We start from the raw sequence: 19,801 nt of genomic DNA, 5'->3' as shown, positions 1-19,801 counted from the left end.
CATGACACATTATCACACACTGACACACAACACATTATCACACACTGACACATTATCACACACTGACACATGACACATGATCACACACTGACACATGATCACACACTGACACATGATCACACACTGACACATTATCACACACTGACACATTATCACACACTGACACATTATCACACACTGACACATTATCACACACTGACACAGTATCACACACTGACACAGTATCACACACTGACACATTATCACACACTGACACAGTATGACACACTGACACATAGTCACACACTGACACAGACACATAGTCACACACTGACACAGACACATTATCACACACAGACACATGACACATTATCACACACTGACACACAACACATTATCACACACTGACACATTATCACACACTGACACATGATCACACACTGACACATTATCACACACTGACACATTATCACACACTGACACATTATCACACACTGACACATTATCACACACTGACACTGACACATTATCACACACTGACACAGTATGACACACTGACACATAGTCACACACTGACACAGACACATAGTCACACACTGACACAGACACATTATCACACACTGACACACTGACACATAGTCACACACTGACACAGACACATAGTCACACACTGACACAGACACATTATCACACACTGACACATGACACAGTATGACACACTGACACATGACACATTATCACACACTGACACACAACACATTATCACACACTGACACATTATCACACACTGACACATGACACATAGTCACACACTGACACATGACACATAGTCACACACAGACACATGACACATTATCACACACTGACACACAACACATTATCACACACTGACACATGACACATAGTCACACACTGACACAGACACAGTATCACACACTGACACATGACACATGATCACACACTGACACATGATCACACACTGACACATGATCACACACTGACACATTATCACACACTGACACATTATCACACACTGACACACTGACACATGATCACACACTGACACATTATCACACACTGACACATGACACATTATCACACACTGACACATGATCACACACTGACACATTATCACACACTGACACATTATCACACACTGACACACTGACACATGATCACACACTGACACATTATCACACACAGACACATTATCACACACTGACACATGACACAGTATCACACACTGACACACTGACACATTATCACACACTGACACATTATCACACACAGACACATTATCACACACTGACACATGACACAGTATCACACACTGACACATGACACATTATCACACACTGACACATGACACAGTATCACACACTGACACATGACACATTATCACACACTGACACATTATCACACACTGACACATTATCACACACTGACACATGACACAGTATCACACACTGACACAGACACATAGTCACACACTGACACATGACACATAGTCACACACTGACACAGACACATAGTCACACACTGACACATTATCACACACTGACACAGACACATAGTCACACACTGACACATTATCACACACTGACACAGACACATAGTCATCACACACAGACACAGACACATAGTCACACACTGACACATTATCACACACTGACACAGACACATAGTCACACACTGACACAGACACATAGTCACACACTGACACATAGTCACACACTGACACAGACACATAGTCACACACTGACACATGACACATAGTCACACACTGACACAGTATCACACACTGACACATTATCACACACTGACACAGTATCACACACTGACACATTATCACACACTGACACATTATCACACACTGACACATTATCACACACTGACACAGTATCACACACTGACACATTATCACACACTGACACATTATCACACACTGACACATGATCACACACTGACACAGTATCACACACTGACACAGTATCACACACTGACACATGACACATGATCACACACTGACACAGTATCACACACTGACACAGTATCACACACTGACACATGATCACACACTGACACATGATCACACACTGACACATGATCACACACTGACACATGATCACACACTGACACATTATCACACACTGACACATGACACATGATCACACACTGACACATTATCACACACTGACACAGTATCACACACTGACACATGATCACACACTGACACAGACACATAGTCACACACTGACACATTATCACACACTGACACATGACACATTATCACACACAGACACATTATCACACACTGACACAGTATCACACACTGACACATGATCACACACTGACACAGACACATAGTCACACACTGACACATTATCACACACTGACACATGACACAGTATCACACACTGACACATGACACATTATCACACACAGACACATTATCACACACTGACACATGACACAGTATCACACACTGACACATGACACATTATCACACACTGACACACAACACATTATCACACACAGACACATTATCACACACTGACACATGATCACACACTGACACAGACACATAGTCACACACTGACACATTATCACACACTGACACAGACACATAGTCACACACTGACACATTATCACACACTGACACAGTATCACACACTGACACATGATCACACACTGACACATGATCACACACTGACACAGTATCACACACTGACACATTATCACACACTGACACATGACACATGATCACACACTGACACATGATCACACACTGACACATGATCACACACTGACACATTATCACACACTGACACATGACACATGATCACACACTGACACATTATCACACACTGACACATTATCACACACTGACACATGATCACACACTGACACATGATCACACACTGACACAGACACATAGTCACACACTGACACATTATCACACACTGACACATGACACATTATCACACACAGACACATTATCACACACTGACACAGTATCACACACTGACACATGATCACACACTGACACAGACACATAGTCACACACTGACACATTATCACACACTGACACATGACACATTATCACACACTGACACATGACACAGTATCACACACTGACACATGACACATTATCACACACAGACACATTATCACACACTGACACATGACACAGTATCACACACTGACACATGACACATTATCACACACTGACACACAACACATTATCACACACAGACACATTATCACACACTGACACAGTATCACACACTGACACATGATCACACACTGACACAGACACATAGTCACACACTGACACATTATCACACACTGACACACAACACATTATCACACACTGACACATTATCACACACTGACACATGACACATTATCACACACTGACACACAACACATTATCACACACTGACACATTATCACACACTGGCACACAACACATTATCACACACTGACACATTATCACACACTGACACACAACACATTATCACACACAACACATTATCACACACTGACACATGATCACACACTGACACATTATCACACACTGACACAGTATCACACACTGACACATTATCACACACTGACACATGACACGTGTTTGCCTTGCTGTGGTTGTTTGGTTGGGATGACCAGGAATGTTCTCTTGATAAGTGCATGAATTGGACCATTTTCCTGTCTTGCAGAGCATTACACATGTAATGAGGACTTTTGGGTGTATGGATTAAAAGGACATCATTTTCTTTAAGAATGTAGTGAAGTAACAAAATGTTTGCCTGATGATCTTCTGAACTTCCCAATACATTTCTGATACATTTCAGTCACTTCAAACCAGACTTCCTTCAGATTGAAATACTGCCAAAGTCCTGTCAGACTGATTTGTAGTAGACTGTCAAAGCCCCAATAAAAACTGGAAACATTAGCCTTTGATTACATCACTGTTTTAATGTTTGATATTAAATGGGTTTGGGATATATTTGCAGTGTGGGTTTGTGTCTGTAAATCTGCATGTGTGTATATTTGACACCAGTTTCTCTCTCTGTGTGTCCCTGCAGCCCACCCACACAGTGATGCCGGGCCAGGTGATGAGGGTGACGACGGGGGCTCCTATCCCCTGTGGGGCAGACGCTGTGGTGCAGGTGGAGGATACAGAGCTGCTCCGCGAGTCTGAGGACGTAAGTCTCCCCTTTGACCCCTGACCCTTAGCCCTGTGGAGAGGGACTGAAGAGGGTCTATAGAGGGATGGTGTAATAATAAAAGGTATATTCAGGGGGGATATATAAGTAAATCAAGTAAGGAAGCAAGCTTTGTCTGAGCCAGAATGGCGGTAGTAGTGACGGTGACGACAGTAGGCAAGGTGCCGACAGTAGGGAAGGTGCCGACAGTAGGGAAGGTGACGACGGTAGGCAAGGTGACGACGGTAGGCAAGGTGACGACGGTAGGCAAGGCACACTGACACATTATCAAAGGCGACGACAGTAGGCAAGGCATTATCACACACTGACAGTAGGCAAGGCGACGACAGTAGGCAAGGCGACGACAGTAGGCAAGGCGACGACAGTAGGGAAGGCGACGACAGTAGGCAAGGCGACGACAGTAGGGAAGGCGACGACAGTTTTGCGGTGACAGGCATCAGGCGACAGTAGGCAAGTAACAACGACAGTAGTGAAGGCGACGACAGTAGGGAAGGCGACGACAGTAGGGAAGGCGACGACAGTAGGCAAGGCGACAGTAGGCAAGGCGACGACAGTAGTGAAGGCGACGACAGTAGGGAAGGCGACGACAGTAGGGAAGGCGACGACAGTAGGCAAGGCGACGACAGTAGGCAAGGCGACGACAGTAGGCAAGGCGACGACAGTAGGCAAGGCGACGACAGTAGGGAAGGCGACGACAGTAGTGAAGGCGACGACAGTAGGCAAGGCGACAGTAGGCAAGGCGACGACAGTAGTGAAGGCGACGACAGTAGTGAAGGCGACGACAGTAGGCAAGGCGACAGTAGGCAAGGCGACGACAGTAGGCAAGGCGACGACAGTAGTGAAGGCGACGACAGTAGTGAAGGCGACGACAGTAGTGAAGGCGACGACAGTAGGCAAGGCGACAGTAGGCAAGGCGACGACGGTAGTGAAGGCGACGACGGTAGTGAAGGCGACGACGGTAGGGAAGGCGACGACGGTAGGGAAGGCGACGACGGTAGTGAAGGCGACGACAGTAGGCAAGGCGACGACAGTAGGGAAGGCGACGACAGTAGGCAAGGCGACGACAGTTGGCAAGGCGACGACAGTAGGCAAGGCGACGACAGTTGGCAAGGCGACAGTAGTGAAGGCGACGACAGTAGGCAAGGCGACAGTAGTGAAGGCGACGACAGTAGGCAAGGCGACAGTAGGCAAGGCGACGACAGTAGTGAAGGCGACGACAGTAGGCAATGCGACGACAGTAGGCAAGGGGACGACAGTAGGGAAGGCGACGACAGTAGGCAAGGCGACGACAGTAGGCAAGGCGACGACAGTAGGCAAGGCGACGACAGTAGGCAAGGCGACGACAGTAGGCAAGGCGACGACAGTAGGCAAGGCGACGACAGTAGGCAAGGCGACAGTAGGCAAGGCGACAGTAGTGAAGGCGACGACAGTAGTGAAAGCGAAGACAGTAGTGAAGGTGACGAAGGTAGGCAAGGCTACGACAGTAGGCAAGGCGACGACAGTAGGGAAGGCGACGACAGTAGGGAAGGCGACGACAGTAGGGAAGGCGACGACAGTAGTGAAGGCGACGACAGTAGGCAAGGCGACGACAGTAGGCAAGGCGACGACAGTAGTGAAGGCGACGACAGTAGTGAAGGCGAAGACAGTAGTGAAGGCGACGAAGGTAGGCAAGGCTACGACAGTAGGCAAGGCGACGACAGTAGGGAAGGCGACGACAGTAGGGAAGGCGACGACAGTAGTGAAGGCGACGACAGTAGGCAAGGCGACGACAGTAGTGAAGGCGACGACAGTAGTGAAGGCGACGACAGTAGTGAAGGCGACGACAGTAGTGAAGGCGACGACAGTAGGGAAGGCGAAGACAGTAGGGAAGGCGACGACAGTAGGCAAGGGGACGACAGTAGGCAAGGCGACGACAGTAGGCAAGGCGACGACAGTAGGGAAGGCGACGACAGTAGGCAAGGCGACGACAGTAGGCAAGGCGACGACAGTAGGCAAGGCGAAGACAGTAGGCAAGGCGAAGACAGTAGGCAAGGCGACGACAGTAGGGAAGGCGACGACAGTAGGCAAGGCGACAGTAGGCAAGGCGACAGTAGTGAAGGCGACGACAGTAGTGAAGGCGAAGACAGTAGGCAAGGGGACGACAGTAGGGAATGCGACGACAGTAGTGAAGGCGACGACAGTAGTGAAGGCGACGACAGTAGTGAAGGCGAAGACAGTAGGGAAGGCGACGACAGTAGGCAAGGGGACGACAGTAGGCAAGGCGACGACAGTAGGCAAGGCGACGACAGTAGGCAAGGCGACAGTAGGCAAGGCGACGACAGTAGTGAAGGCGACGACAGTTGGCAATGCGACGACAGTAGGCAAGGGGACGACAGTAGGGAAGGCGACGACAGTAGGCAAGGCGACGACAGTAGGCAAGGCGACGACAGTAGGCAAGGCGACGACAGTAGGCAAGGCGACGACAGTAGGCAAGGCGACGACAGTAGGCAAGGCGACGACAGTAGGAAGGCGACGACAGTAGGCAAGGCGACAGTAGGCAAGGCGACAGTAGTGAAGGCGACGACAGTAGTGAAGGCGAAGACAGTAGTGAAGGCGACGAAGGTAGGCAAGGCTACGACAGTAGGCAAGGCGACGACAGTAGGGAAGGCGACGACAGTAGGGAAGGCGACGACAGTAGGGAAGGCGACGACAGTAGGGAAGGCGACGACAGTAGGCAAGGCGACGACAGTAGGCAAGGCGACGACAGTAGTGAAGGCGACGACAGTAGTGAAGGCGACGACAGTAGTGAAGGCGACGACAGTAGTGAAGGCGAAGACAGTAGGGAAGGCGACGACAGTAGGCAAGGGGACGACAGTAGGCAAGGCGACGACAGTAGGCAAGGCGACGACATTAGGGAAGGCGACGACAGTAGGCAAGGGGACGACAGTAGGCAAGGGGACGACAGTAGGCAAGGCGACGACAGTAGGCAAGGCGACGACAGTAGGCAAGGCGAAGACAGTAGGCAAGGCGAAGACAGTAGGCAAGGCGAAGACAGTAGGCAAGGCGAAGACAGTAGGCAAGGCGAAGACAGTAGGCAAGGCGACGACAGTAGGCAAGGCGAAGACAGTAGGCAAGGCGAAGACAGTAGGCAAGGCGACGACAGTAGGCAAAGCGACGACAGTAGGCAAGGCGACGACAGTAGGCAAGGCGACGACAGTAGGGAAGGCGACGACAGTAGGCAAGGCGACAGTAGGCAAGGCGACAGTAGTGAAGGCGACGACAGTAGTGAAGGCGAAGACAGTAGGCAAGGGGACGACAGTAGGGAATGCGACGACAGTAGTGAAGGCGACGACAGTAGTGAAGGCGACGACAGTAGTGAAGGCGAAGACAGTAGGGAAGGCGACGACAGTAGGCAAGGGGACGACAGTAGGCAAGGCGACGACATTAGGGAAGGCGACGACATTAGGGAAGGCGACGACAGTAGGCAAGGGGACGACAGTAGTGAAGGCGAAGACAGTAGTGAAGGTGACGAAGGTAGGCAAGGCTATGACAGTAGGCAAGGCGACGACAGTAGGGAATGCGACGACAGTAGTGAAGGCGACGACAGTAGTGAAGGCGACGACAGTAGTGAAGGCGACGACAGTAGTGAAGGCGACGACAGTAGTGAAGGCGAAGACGGTAGTGAAGGTGACGAAGGTAGGCAAGGCTACGACAGTAGGCAAGGCGACGACAGTAGGGAATGCGACGACAGTAGTGAAGGCGACGACAGTAGTGAAGGCGACGACAGTAGTGAAGGCGAAGACAGTAGGGAAGGCGACGACAGTAGGCAAGGGGACGACAGTAGGCAAGGCGACGACAGTAGGCAAGGCGACGACATTAGGGAAGGCGACGACAGTAGGCAAGGGGACGACAGTAGGCAAGGCGACGACAGTAGGCAAGGCGACGACAGTAGGGAAGGCGACGACAGTAGGGAAGGCGACGACAGTAGTGAAGGCGACGACAGTAGTGAAGGCGACGACAGTAGGGAAGGCGAAGACAGTAGGGAAGGCGACGACAGTAGGCAAGGGGACGACAGTAGGCAAGGGGACGACAGTAGGCAAGGCGACGACATTAGGGAAGGCGACGACAGTAGGCAAGGGGACGACAGTAGGCAAGGCGACGACAGTAGGCAAGGCGACGACAGTAGGCAAGGCGACGACAGTAGGCAAGGCGAAGACAGTAGGCAAGGCGAAGACAGTAGGCAAGGCGAAGACAGTAGGCAAGGCGACGACAGTAGGCAAGGCGACGACAGTAGGCAAGGCGACGACAGTAGGCAAGGCGACGACAGTAGGCAAGGCGACGACAGTAGGCAAGGCGACGACAGTAGGCAAGGCGACGACTGTAGGGAAGGCGACGACAGTAGGGTAGGTGTTTTGTGTAATAGCTCCTTACAGGTTTGTTGGTTTCTCCTTCTCAGGGCACAGAGGAGCTGGAGGTCCGGATCCTCGTACAGGCCCGTCCCGGACAAGACATCCGGTGTGTGTGTGTGTGTGTGTGTGTGTGTGTGTTTGTGTGTGCTTGCGTGCATGCAAGCCTGCTTCCATGTGTTTGTGTGTGTGTGTGTGTAAAAGTGCATAAAAGTGTGTTTTGATGTTCCTCTGTATACATACCCACTCTTTAACCTTCCTATTAAACATCCTTGTCTCCACTCCCTCCAGGCCCATAGGTCATGACATCAAGCGTGGGGAATGTGTCCTGTCTAAGGGAACCCACATGGGCCCCTCTGAGATTGGCCTGCTGGCCACCGTAGGAGTCACCGAGGTGGAGGTGCAGAAGTTCCCCGTGGTGGCTGTCATGTCCACAGGCAACGAAGTGAGACAGAGAGTTCCAAACCTCTCAGCTAATAACAACTAGTTTTGAAGTTTCATATCCCATTAAGCCCCTCGACTCTGGTGGATTGATCCTGACAATCTTAACATTGGATAATCCACCGCTCTTCCCTGCTCCACTCAGGCCAGTCCCAGATAGAACTATCTAAATTCTTGCTTGAGAAAGTTTTCTGTACAAAATCCTAACAAACTATTACAGTAAATGACTTCATTGTTATCCAGATATTACATTTAAAAAACACTGGGCCTTTAAAACATTTAGCAACAGAAAACGAAAATGAGCTTTTCTTATTGGACAAATCCTGGTTGTCTCTCCCTGTTTTCAGGCTGTTTTCTTCCGTTTAATACCTAATGAACACTTCCCCCGCTGTCTCTAGCTGTTAAACCCTGAGGACGACCTCCACCCAGGAAAGATCAGAGACAGTAACCGTTCCACGCTGCTCGCCACCATCCAGGAGCACGGATACCCCACCATCAACCTGGGCATCGTGGGAGACAAGTAGGACTTCACACTCTTCTTCCTGCTCCTCTTTCTGTTCGTCTTCCTCTTCCTCCTCCCTTGATCTCTTCATCCTCTCATTATCTTTCTTCTTGTCTCTACCATCTTCCTCTTCCTATTCCTGATAGTCCTTCTATTCCTCTCTTTCTACTCTCCTTTTGTTTTATATTCCTCTTCCTGCACCTACTTTGCCTCCTCCTCTTCCTCTCGCCTCCTCTATGCTGTGTGATGGTAACTAGTAACTGTTCACTGTCTATTGGCCCCACAGCTCAGACGACCTCCTCTTCATCTTCCTCCTGATCTTCCTCACCCTCCCCTTCTTCTTCCTCCTCCTCCTCCTTTCACCCATCCCTCTGTAACCCTATATGTGGTGTCTGATGGTAACTGTTCTCTGTCTATCGGCCCCACAGCCCAGATGACCTGCTGAATGCCCTAAACGAGGGCATCAGCCGCGCTGACGTCATAATCACCTCTGGAGGGGTGTCGATGGGAGAGAAGGTATGTGAGCAAATAGTGAGTATGAATGGTCATTGGTTATGACATTGCACTATTCTGACACCTTGTGGTCGGGGTGGGGAATTGTGGTGTTAATACTATGTGGGGAAAATGTGGGATTAATTACAATCACACAAAGAACAGGATCATTTATTTATTTGGATTGGGAATTGTGGTGTTTGATATTTTGTGACATATACAGTACATTTAACATTTTTTACATACAGTACCAGTCAAAAGTTTCTTTATTTTTTTACTATTTTCTACATTGTAGAATAATAGTGAAGACATCAAAACTATGAAGTAACACATATGGAACCATGTATCATGAAGAATTGCAAATAGGATTCTTCTAAGTAGCCACCCTTTGCACACAGCTTTGCACACTCTTGGCATTCTCTCAACCAGCTACATGAGGTAGTCACCTGGAATGCATTTCAATTAACATGTGTGCCTTGTTAAACGTTTATTTGTGGAATAATTTATTTCCTTCTTAATGCATTTGAGCCAATCAGTTTGAACGGTGGAAATCTGTCTTTTGGTCTGATGAGTCCAAATTTACGATTTTTGGTTCCAACAGCAGTGTCCTTGTGAGACGCAGAGTAGGTGAACGGATGATCTACTCATGTGGGATTCCCTTCGTGAAGCATGGAGGAGGAGGTGTGATGGTGAGGGGGTGCTTTGCTGGTGATACTGTCTGTGATTTATTTAGAATTCAAGGCACACTTAACCAGCATGGCTACCACAGCATTCTGCAGTGATACACCATCCTATCTGTTTTGCGCTTAGTGGGATTATAATTTGTTTTTCAACAGGACAAAGACTCAAAACACACCTCTAGGCTATTTGATCAAGAAGGAGAGAGGAGAGTGATGGAATGCTGCATCAGATGACCTGACATCCACAATCACCTGACCTCAACCCAATTGAGATGTTTTGGGATGAGTTGGACCGGAGAGTGCAGAAAAGCAGCCAACAAGTGCTCAGCATATGTGGGGAACTCCTTCAAGACTGTTGGAAAAGCATTCCTCATGAAGCTGGTTGAGAGAATGCCAAGAGTGTGCAAAGCTGTCATCAAGGCAAATGGTGGATAATTTGAAGAATCTAAAATACACTGCTCAAAAAATAAATGGAACACTTAAACAACACAATGTAACTCCAAGTCAATCACACTTCTGTGAAATCAAACTGTCCACTTAGGAAGCAACACTGATTGACAATAAATTTCACATGCTGTTGTGCAAATGGAATAGAAAACAGGTGGAAATTATAGGCAATTAGCAAGACACCCCCAATAAAGGAGTGGTTCTGCAGGTGGTGACCACAGACCACTTCTCAGTTCCTATGCTTCCTGGCTGATGTTTTGGTCACTTTTGAATGCTGGCGGTGCTTTCACTCTAGTGGTAGCATGAGACGGAGTCTACAACCCACACAAGTGGCTCAGGTAGTGCAGCTCATCCAGGATGGAACATCAATGCGAGCTGTGGCAAGAAGGTTTGCTGTGTCTGACAGCGTAGTGTCGAGAGCATGGAGGCGCTACCAGGAGACAGGCCAGTACATCAGGAGACGTGGAGGAGGCCGTAGGAGGGCAACAACTCAGCAGCAGGACCGCTAACTCCGCCTTTGTGCAAGGAGGAGCACTGCCAGAGCCCTGCAAAATGACCTCCAGCAGGCCACAAATGTGCATGTGTCTGCTCAAACAGACTCCATGAGTCAGAAACAGACTCCATGAGGGTGGTATGAGGGCCTGACGTCCACAGGTGCAGGACGTTTGGCATTTGCCAGAGAACACCAAGATTGGCAAATTCGCCACTGGCGCCCTGTGCTCTTCACAGATGAAAGCAGGTTCACACTGAGCACATGTGACAGACGTGACAGAGTCTGGAGACGCCGTGGAGAACGTTCTGCTGCCTGCAACATCCTCCAGCATGACCGGTTTGGCGGTGGGTCGGTAATGGTGTGGGGTGGCATTTGTTTGGGGAGCCGCACGTGCTCGCCAGAGGTAGCCTGACTGCCATTAGGTACCGAGATGAGATCCTCAGACCCCTTGTGAGACCATATGCTGGTGAGGTTGGCCCTGGGTTCCTCCTAATGCAAGACAATGCTAGACCTCATGTGGCTGGAGTGTGTCAGCAGTTCCTGCAAGAGGAAGGCATTGATGCTATGGACTGGCCCGCCCGTTCCCCAGACCTGAATCCAATTGAGCACATCTGGGACATCATGTCTCGCTCCATCCACCAACGCCACGTTGCACCACAGACTGTCCAGGAGTTGGTGGATGCTTTAGTCCAGGTCTGGGAGGAGATCCCTCAGGAGACCATCCGCCACCTCATCAGGAACATGCCCAGGCGTTGTAGGGAGGTCATACAGGCACGTGGAGGCCACACACACTACTGAGCCTCATTTTGACTTGTTTTAAGGATATTACATCAAAGTTGGATCAGCCTGTAGTGTGGTTTTCCACTTTAGTTTTGAGTGTGACTCCAAATCCAGACCTCCATGGGTTGATAAATTTGATTTCCATTGATCATTTTTGTGTGATTTTGTTGTCAGCACATTCAACTATGTAAAGAAAAAAGTATTTAATAAGAATCTTTCATTCATTCAGATCTAGGAGGTGTTATTTTAGTGTTCCCTTTATATTTTTGAGCAGTGTATATTTGTATTTATATAACACTTTTTTGTTACTACATGATTCAATATGTGTTATTTCACAGTTTTGATGTCTTCAATGTAGAAAATAGTAAAAAATAAAAACCCTTGAATGAGTAGGTGTGTCCAAACTTTTGACTGGTACTGTAGATACATGACATTGTGGAGTTCATACTATGTGGACTCACACAGCACAGGGTTGTATTTATAAGGGCCCAAAACGGAAAACATTTTGCAGCAAAAACCATGTAAATGCGATATAAATTTTGTACTATTTCAGTCCGTTTTTGTTGTTGCCTTGGTGCCTGAATACAACCCAGTGGTGCACACGTCTAATGTGGGTTTTAGGTACACTTACACTAGGACTGTTTTGGTCTAATGTGGGTTTTAGGTACACTTACACTAGGACTGTTTTGGTCTAATGTGGGTTTTAGGTACACTTACACTAGGACTGTTTTGGTCTAATGTGGGTTTTAGGTACACTTACACTAGGACTGTTTTGGTCTAATGTGGGTTTTAGGTACACTTACACTAGGACTGTTTTGGTCTAATGTGGGTTTTAGGTACACTTACACTAGGACTGTTTTGGTCTAATGTGGGTTTTAGGTACACTTACACTAGGACTGTTTTGGTCTAATGTGGGTTTTAGGTACACTTACACTAGGACTGTTTTGGTCTAATGTGGGTTTTAGGTACACTTACACTAGGACTGTTTTGGTCTAATGTGGGTTTTAGGTACACTTACACTAGGACTGTTTTGGTCTAATGTGGGTTTTAGGTACACTTACACTAGGACTGTTTTGGTCTAATGTGGGTTTTAGGTACACTTACACTAGGACTGTTTTGGTCTAATGTGGGTTTTAGGTACACTTACACTAGGACTGTTTTGGTCTAATGTAGGGTTTTTTAATGTGGGGTACACTTACACTAGGACTGTTTTGGTCTAATGTGGGTTTTAGGTACACTTACACTAGGACTGTTTTGGTCTAATGTGGGTTTTAGGTACACTTACACTAGGACTGTTTTGGTCTAATGTGGGTTTTAGGTACACTTACACTAGGACTGTTTTGGTCTAATGTGGGTTTTAGGTACACTTACACTAGGACTGTTTTGGTCTAATGTGGGTTTTAGGTACACTTACACTAGGACTGTTTTGGTCTAATGTGGGTTTTAGGTACACTTACACTAGGACTGTTTTGGTCTAATGTGGGTTTTAGGTACACTTACACTAGGACTGTTTTGGTCTAATGTGGGTTTTAGGTACACTTACACTAGGACTGTTTTGGTCTGATGTTTATATGTATCTTAGAAGACTCCAAACGGTGTGATCTTCTTTTTCAGGACTATCTGAAACAGGTGCTGGATATTGATCTGCATGCCCAGATCCACTTTGGACGAGTCTTCATGAAACCAGGGTGAGATGGAGGAAGGAAGGGAGGGATGGCTGGTGGACCGGTGGATGGATTGTTCATTGATGACCATGTTGTTCTTCTCTTCTCCCATCAGTCTCCCGACAACGTTCGCCACGTTGGATATGGACGCTGTTCGTAAACTCATCTTTGCCCTCCCAGGTAGTGTGTAAAGTAAAGAGAAAGAGGAAATCAGACAATCCTTTCCAGACTGGTTTCTAACACACTCTTGTTTTCTTTCTTCTTTCTCCCCCCCGGCCCAGGTAACCCCGTGTCTGCTGTGGTGACATGTAACCTCTTCGTCATTCCTGCCTTGAGGAAGATGCAGGGGATCCTGGACCCACGGCCCACCATCATCAAAGCCAGGGTAAGAATGAAGTCACAGGACTCCATGAATCTTTCTTCATTTGCCTTTCCTCGATTGCTTGCTTTCTCTATCCTCGCTTTCCTCTCAAAATGAATTGGAAGAGGTGTTTTGTCTGACCAGATGACTTGACCATGTGGCCCATAGACTAGTTACTGTATATCCTTTCAGAATTGTTACTGTCCAGACCAGATGGTCATTTAGGGTGGCAGGTAGTCTAGCAGTTAGGGCGTTGGGACAGTTCTCTAGTTCCAATCCCTGAGCTGACGAGGTGAAAACTCTGTCGATGTCCTCTTATGCAAGGCACTTTACCCTGATTGCTCTAGGGTCACCGATGATAATAGCTGACCCTGGCCGTGACCCCACTCTCCGAGGGTGGCTCAGGGGGAGTTGGGATATGTAAAAAAAATATATATATATATATATGCACGCGTATGAATTGTAGTGAACGAGTGCACACTTCAGGAGGGAGGAGAGATAATTGGGACACACCCTGATGTGATGTCATGATGAGGGCATCATGTCATGATGAGGGCATCATGTCATGATGAGCCCTGTTGATTGTGTGGCTGTCTCCTGTAGTTGTCATGTGACGTGAAGCTGGACCCTCGCCCTGAGTACCACCGCTGCATTCTGACATGGCACCACCAGGAGCCTCTGCCATGGGCCCAGAGCACAGGTACTGATGGAACCATAGCATTCTATTGTATTGTATTATTTTCTATTCTATTCTGTTGTGCATTGCTATAAGGAGCGATACGCTTCTATACTAAACGACTACACTAAATGTGTAGTCACAGTCTCACTGGCTTTGTTCATGGGCAATTGTAGAGGGGTAAGCTATAGTCCTCATCTAACAAACCCTCTGGTTGTGACTATCTTCACTGTTTTCTATTACGTGTAGTATTGTATTGCTTAAAGAACTACAATTAGACAGTGGAGTATTAGAAGGCTCTCACTCCCTTGCATGATGTTGTAGTGAGATCATCCTGACTGTCATGGGTGTAATCTTCCTGGACATGTGTGGTACTGGGCACTGACAGAGGGCCTAGAGTGCATTTATTCTCTCTCTCCCTCTCTCTCTTTCTCTCTCTCTCTTTATTGCTCTCTCTCTCCTCTTCTCTCCATCACGTAGGAAACCAGGTGAGCAGCAGGCTGATGAGCATGCGCAGCGCCAACGGTCTCCTGATGCTACCTCCAAAAACAGAGCAATACGTGGAGCTGCACAAGGGAGAGGTGGTCGACGTCATGGTTATCGGCCGGCTATGATGTCATCAAAGGGGGACGTTGAGATGGCTTCATAGAGAGAGGGGGTTCGAATGGGTGGTTCACGGTGCATGTCCACATATCATTGACTATTCTGTAATATGCAACGGCACAGCTAGTTTTTCTTGATTTGGATAACGTTGAGGTATAGTCAACATCTCCATCACAAACCTAGGTACATATGATACAAAAAAATATGATTAATTTAAAAGATTATAATAGTATTTCAAACAAAGAAAATATAACTTTCAAAGAAAAAAATCTAATTATAAAAAGAGATTTATTCTGTAATATATTCTTATGATTATTCTTCTTACTATCATTGTTAGATTGTAAGGCAACTTTGTTCCTTTCATTGCAATTGCTTTGTGTGTTCAATGCTAGACCTTATCAATAGCAGTAGCATTTTAATAGATCTGTAGGTGCCTGCCAGGACAAAAAAATAAGAAATGTTATTTTCTCATTTTAGTGGAAAAAAATATCATTTTTTTTATATATATATATCAAGAAAAACCCTGAGGAAGACTCCAGATTTCCCACGGTGCTTGTGTAAGAGGAAGGAAGGGAGGGTATAATCTAGGTCTATTTCCTCTGTGGTGTGTCGCTTTAACAGTGACACCACACACTTCTATTTTTCTCTCATTAGTATGCATCACAATGGCTTGACAAAGAGCTTTGCTTGTTGTTTATCTTGTGAGTCTTGTTTATGTGCGCAGTGCCAAATGCCTGAGCAGGGATGAGGGTGGTGCTGGAAAGGGGTGGGGGGGCAGTCATCCACCAACCTGCCCAGACCCTGAAGCTTCCTTATTTATCACCTGACCAGGTGCAGCTCTGCCCCCGGGGAGCATGGTTTACTGGGGAAAACAAAAAACAGTATTTTATTTGATCGACTAAAGAGAAAGAGGGAAAACACACAGAATAAAAGAAACAGCTTCTTTAAGTGCTGACAGCCTTTTTAACTGACTTCACAAAAAATGTACAGAAAAAAAGAATAGGAAGATGAACCATATTGTACAGATATGTGACCAGCACTCTGAAGGACATTACCCATATTGTACAGATATGTGACCAGCACTCTGAAGGACATTACCCATATTGAAGCAATGAGGAGACATTGAACAATGCTGTACTATAGTACATTTTCTGTAATGATATGAAACTGATGAAAGAGACTATGATAATAAAAATCCTTGATCATTATGTATAAAAAAAAGTTATTGTTGGGTTTCCTTTTTTTAATAAAATCTATTTAAAGAAAAAAAAGTGATTTTTGTTCTTTGATGCACCTTGTTTGAGGGTGATCCAATAACATGATCAAGTCTGTGACCAAATCAAATCTAATCAAATGTATTTATATAGCCCTTCGTACATCAGCTGATATCTCAAGGTGCTGTACAGAAACCCAGCCTAAAACCCCAAACAGCAAGCAATGCAGGTGTAGAAGCACGTTCCTGAGCCTGTTTTCATAAAGTGGCTCAGAGTAGGAGTGCTGCCTTTTTAGATTATATTGAATAGACAGGGTAGGCTGTCATTGTAAATAAGAATGTGTTCTTATCTGACTCGCCTAGTTAAATGGAGGTTAAATAAAATAAGAAATGAAATCCTAGATCAGCACTGCTATGCTGAGACACGTTATGAACATGGGCCTTTAACCCTTAACTTCCTGCATCTTGACGTAGCCTACGTGAAGAAGCCAATAGGCCATTGAAAGTGAGAAAGAGGTTATGTATACCCAAAGAGGTTATGTATACCCAAAGAGGTTATGTATACACAGAGAGGTTATGTATACACAGAGAGGTTATGTATACACAGAGAGGTTATGTATACACAGAGAGGTTATGTATACACAGAGGTTATGTATACACAGAGAGGTTATGTATACACAGAGAGGTTATGTATACACAGAGAGGTTATGTATACCCAAAGAGGTTATGTATACCCAAAGAGGTTATGTATACACAGAGGTTATGTATACCCAAAGACGTTATGTATACACAGAGAGGTTATGTATACCCAAAGAGGTTATGTATACACAGAGAGGTTATGTATACACAGAGGTTATGTATACACAGAGGTTATGTATACACAGAGGTTATGTATACCCAGAGAGGTTATGTATACCCAAAGACGTTATGTATACACAGAGAGGTTGTGTATACATACAGAGGTTATGTATACATACAGAGGTTATGTACACATACAGAGGTTATGTATACATAAAGAGGTTATGTACACATAATGAGGTTATGTATCAGAATCATTAACCCTAAAGTAACATATTTTTTAGCTTAGAAGCGCCAAGTGGGTCATTCGTTTTACTCCAAATTGGTAATGATTGACACTGTCAAGAAGTAAGACTTAACCTTTTGTAACACAAGCAAATGGTTTGAGATCCCCAAAAGAAGCATTAAAAATAAAAATGTCACCCATGTATAGTCAAATTTGATGTTGAACAGATATTTTGATACCGGTACAATCTAATTTGCCAACAATATGGTCACCGATGCAATCAGACTTTTATGGCATTTGCCTCGGCGTCCTGCTAGCGGGACAACTTCCGGTGAACCTGGATGACGCGCAATTCAAATAAATAATCATAAAAATGATGTATATTAAACATTTAGGTACATACAGTGGGGCAAAAAAGTATTTAGTCAGCCACCAATTGTGCAAGTTCTCCCACTTAAAAAGATGAGAGAGGCCTGTAATTTTCATCATAGGTACACTTCAACTATGACAGACAAAATTAGAAAAATAATTCCAGAAAATCACATTGTATGATTTGTTTATGAATTTATTTGCAAATTATGGTGGAAAATAAGTATTTGGTCAATAACAAACAAGCAAGATTTCTGGCTCTCACAGACCTGTTACTTCTTCTTTAAGAAGCTCCTCTGTCCACCACTCGTTACCTGTATTAATGGCACCTGTTTGAACTTGTTAGTATACAAGACACCTGTCCACAACCTCAAACAGTCACACTCCAAACTCCACTATGGCCAAGACCAAAGAGCTGTCAAAGGACACCAGAAACAAAATTGTAGACCTGCACCAGGCTGGGAAGACTGAATCTGCAATAGGTAAGCAGCTTGGTTTGAAAAAATCAACTGTGGGAGCAAATATTAGGAAATGGAAGACATACAAGACCACTGATAATCTCCCTCGATCTGGGGCTCCACGCAAGATCTCACCCCGTGGGGTCAAAAGGATCACAAGAACGGTGAGCAAAAATCCCAGAACCACACGGGGGGACCTAGTGAATGACCTGCAGAGAGCTGGGACCAAAGTAAGAAAGGCTACCATCAGTAACACACTACGCCGCCAGGGACTCAAATCCTGCAGTGCCAGACGTGTTCCCCTGCTTAAGCCAGTACATGTCTAGGCCCGTCTGAAGTTTGCTAGAGAGCATTTGGATGATCCAGAAGAAGATTGGGAGAATGTCATATGGTCAGATGAAACCAAAATATAACTTTTTGGTCAAATTCAACTCGTCGTGTTTGGAGGACAAATAATGCTGAGTTGCATCCAAAGAACACCATACCTACTGTGAAGCATTGGGGTGGAAACATCATGCTTTGGGGCTGTTTCTCTGCAAAGGGACCAGGACGACTGATCCGTGTAAAGGAAAGAATGAATGGGGCCATGTATTGTGAGATTTTGAGTGAAAACAACCTTCCATCAGCAAGGGCATTGAAGATGAAACGTGGCTGGGTCTTTCAGCATGACAATGATCCCAAACACACCGCCCGGGCAATGAAGGAGTGGCTTCGTAAGAAGCATTTCAAGGTCCTGGAGTGGCCTAGCCAGTCTCCAGATCTCAACCCCATAGAAAATCTTTGGAGGGAGTTGAAAGTCTGTGTTGCCCAGCAACAGCCCCAAAACATCACTGCTCTAGAGGAGATCTGCATGGCATGAATGCATGAATGGGCCAAAATACCAGCAACAGTGTGTGAAAACCTCGTGAAAACTTACAGAAAAAGTTTGACCTCTGTCATTGCCAACAAAGGGTATATAACAAAGTATTGAGATAAACTTTTGTTATTGACCAAAATCCTTCTTTA

At 46.2% G+C, this 19,801-nt stretch overlaps 1 protein-coding gene across 1 annotated transcript in view; it reads left to right on the top strand.

Moving 5' to 3' along the window:
• LOC115139157 (gephyrin-like) overlaps positions 1-16,988 on the top strand; it is a 140,397-nt gene extending 123,409 nt beyond the window's left edge. The window contains exons 13-22 of the mRNA XM_065026955.1: positions 4,068-4,187; positions 8,644-8,702; positions 8,885-9,038; positions 9,433-9,554; positions 9,965-10,052; positions 14,043-14,116; positions 14,208-14,272; positions 14,374-14,477; positions 15,057-15,153; positions 15,610-16,988. Coding sequence (XP_064883027.1) covers positions 4,068-4,187; positions 8,644-8,702; positions 8,885-9,038; positions 9,433-9,554; positions 9,965-10,052; positions 14,043-14,116; positions 14,208-14,272; positions 14,374-14,477; positions 15,057-15,153; positions 15,610-15,743 — 1,017 coding nt within the window. The 3' untranslated portion in view covers positions 15,744-16,988. The remainder of the gene's footprint in view (positions 1-4,067; positions 4,188-8,643; positions 8,703-8,884; positions 9,039-9,432; positions 9,555-9,964; positions 10,053-14,042; positions 14,117-14,207; positions 14,273-14,373; positions 14,478-15,056; positions 15,154-15,609) is intronic.
• The last annotated feature ends 2,813 nt before the right edge of the window (positions 16,989-19,801 follow it).

This window comes from Oncorhynchus nerka, linkage group LG13 (assembly GCF_034236695.1).
Source record: "Oncorhynchus nerka isolate Pitt River linkage group LG13, Oner_Uvic_2.0, whole genome shotgun sequence".
In the NCBI taxonomy this organism is placed as follows: domain Eukaryota; kingdom Metazoa; phylum Chordata; class Actinopteri; order Salmoniformes; family Salmonidae; genus Oncorhynchus; species Oncorhynchus nerka.
The sequence above is the reverse complement of the archived record's forward strand: the minus strand, read 5'-3'. Positions and strand labels throughout refer to the sequence as shown.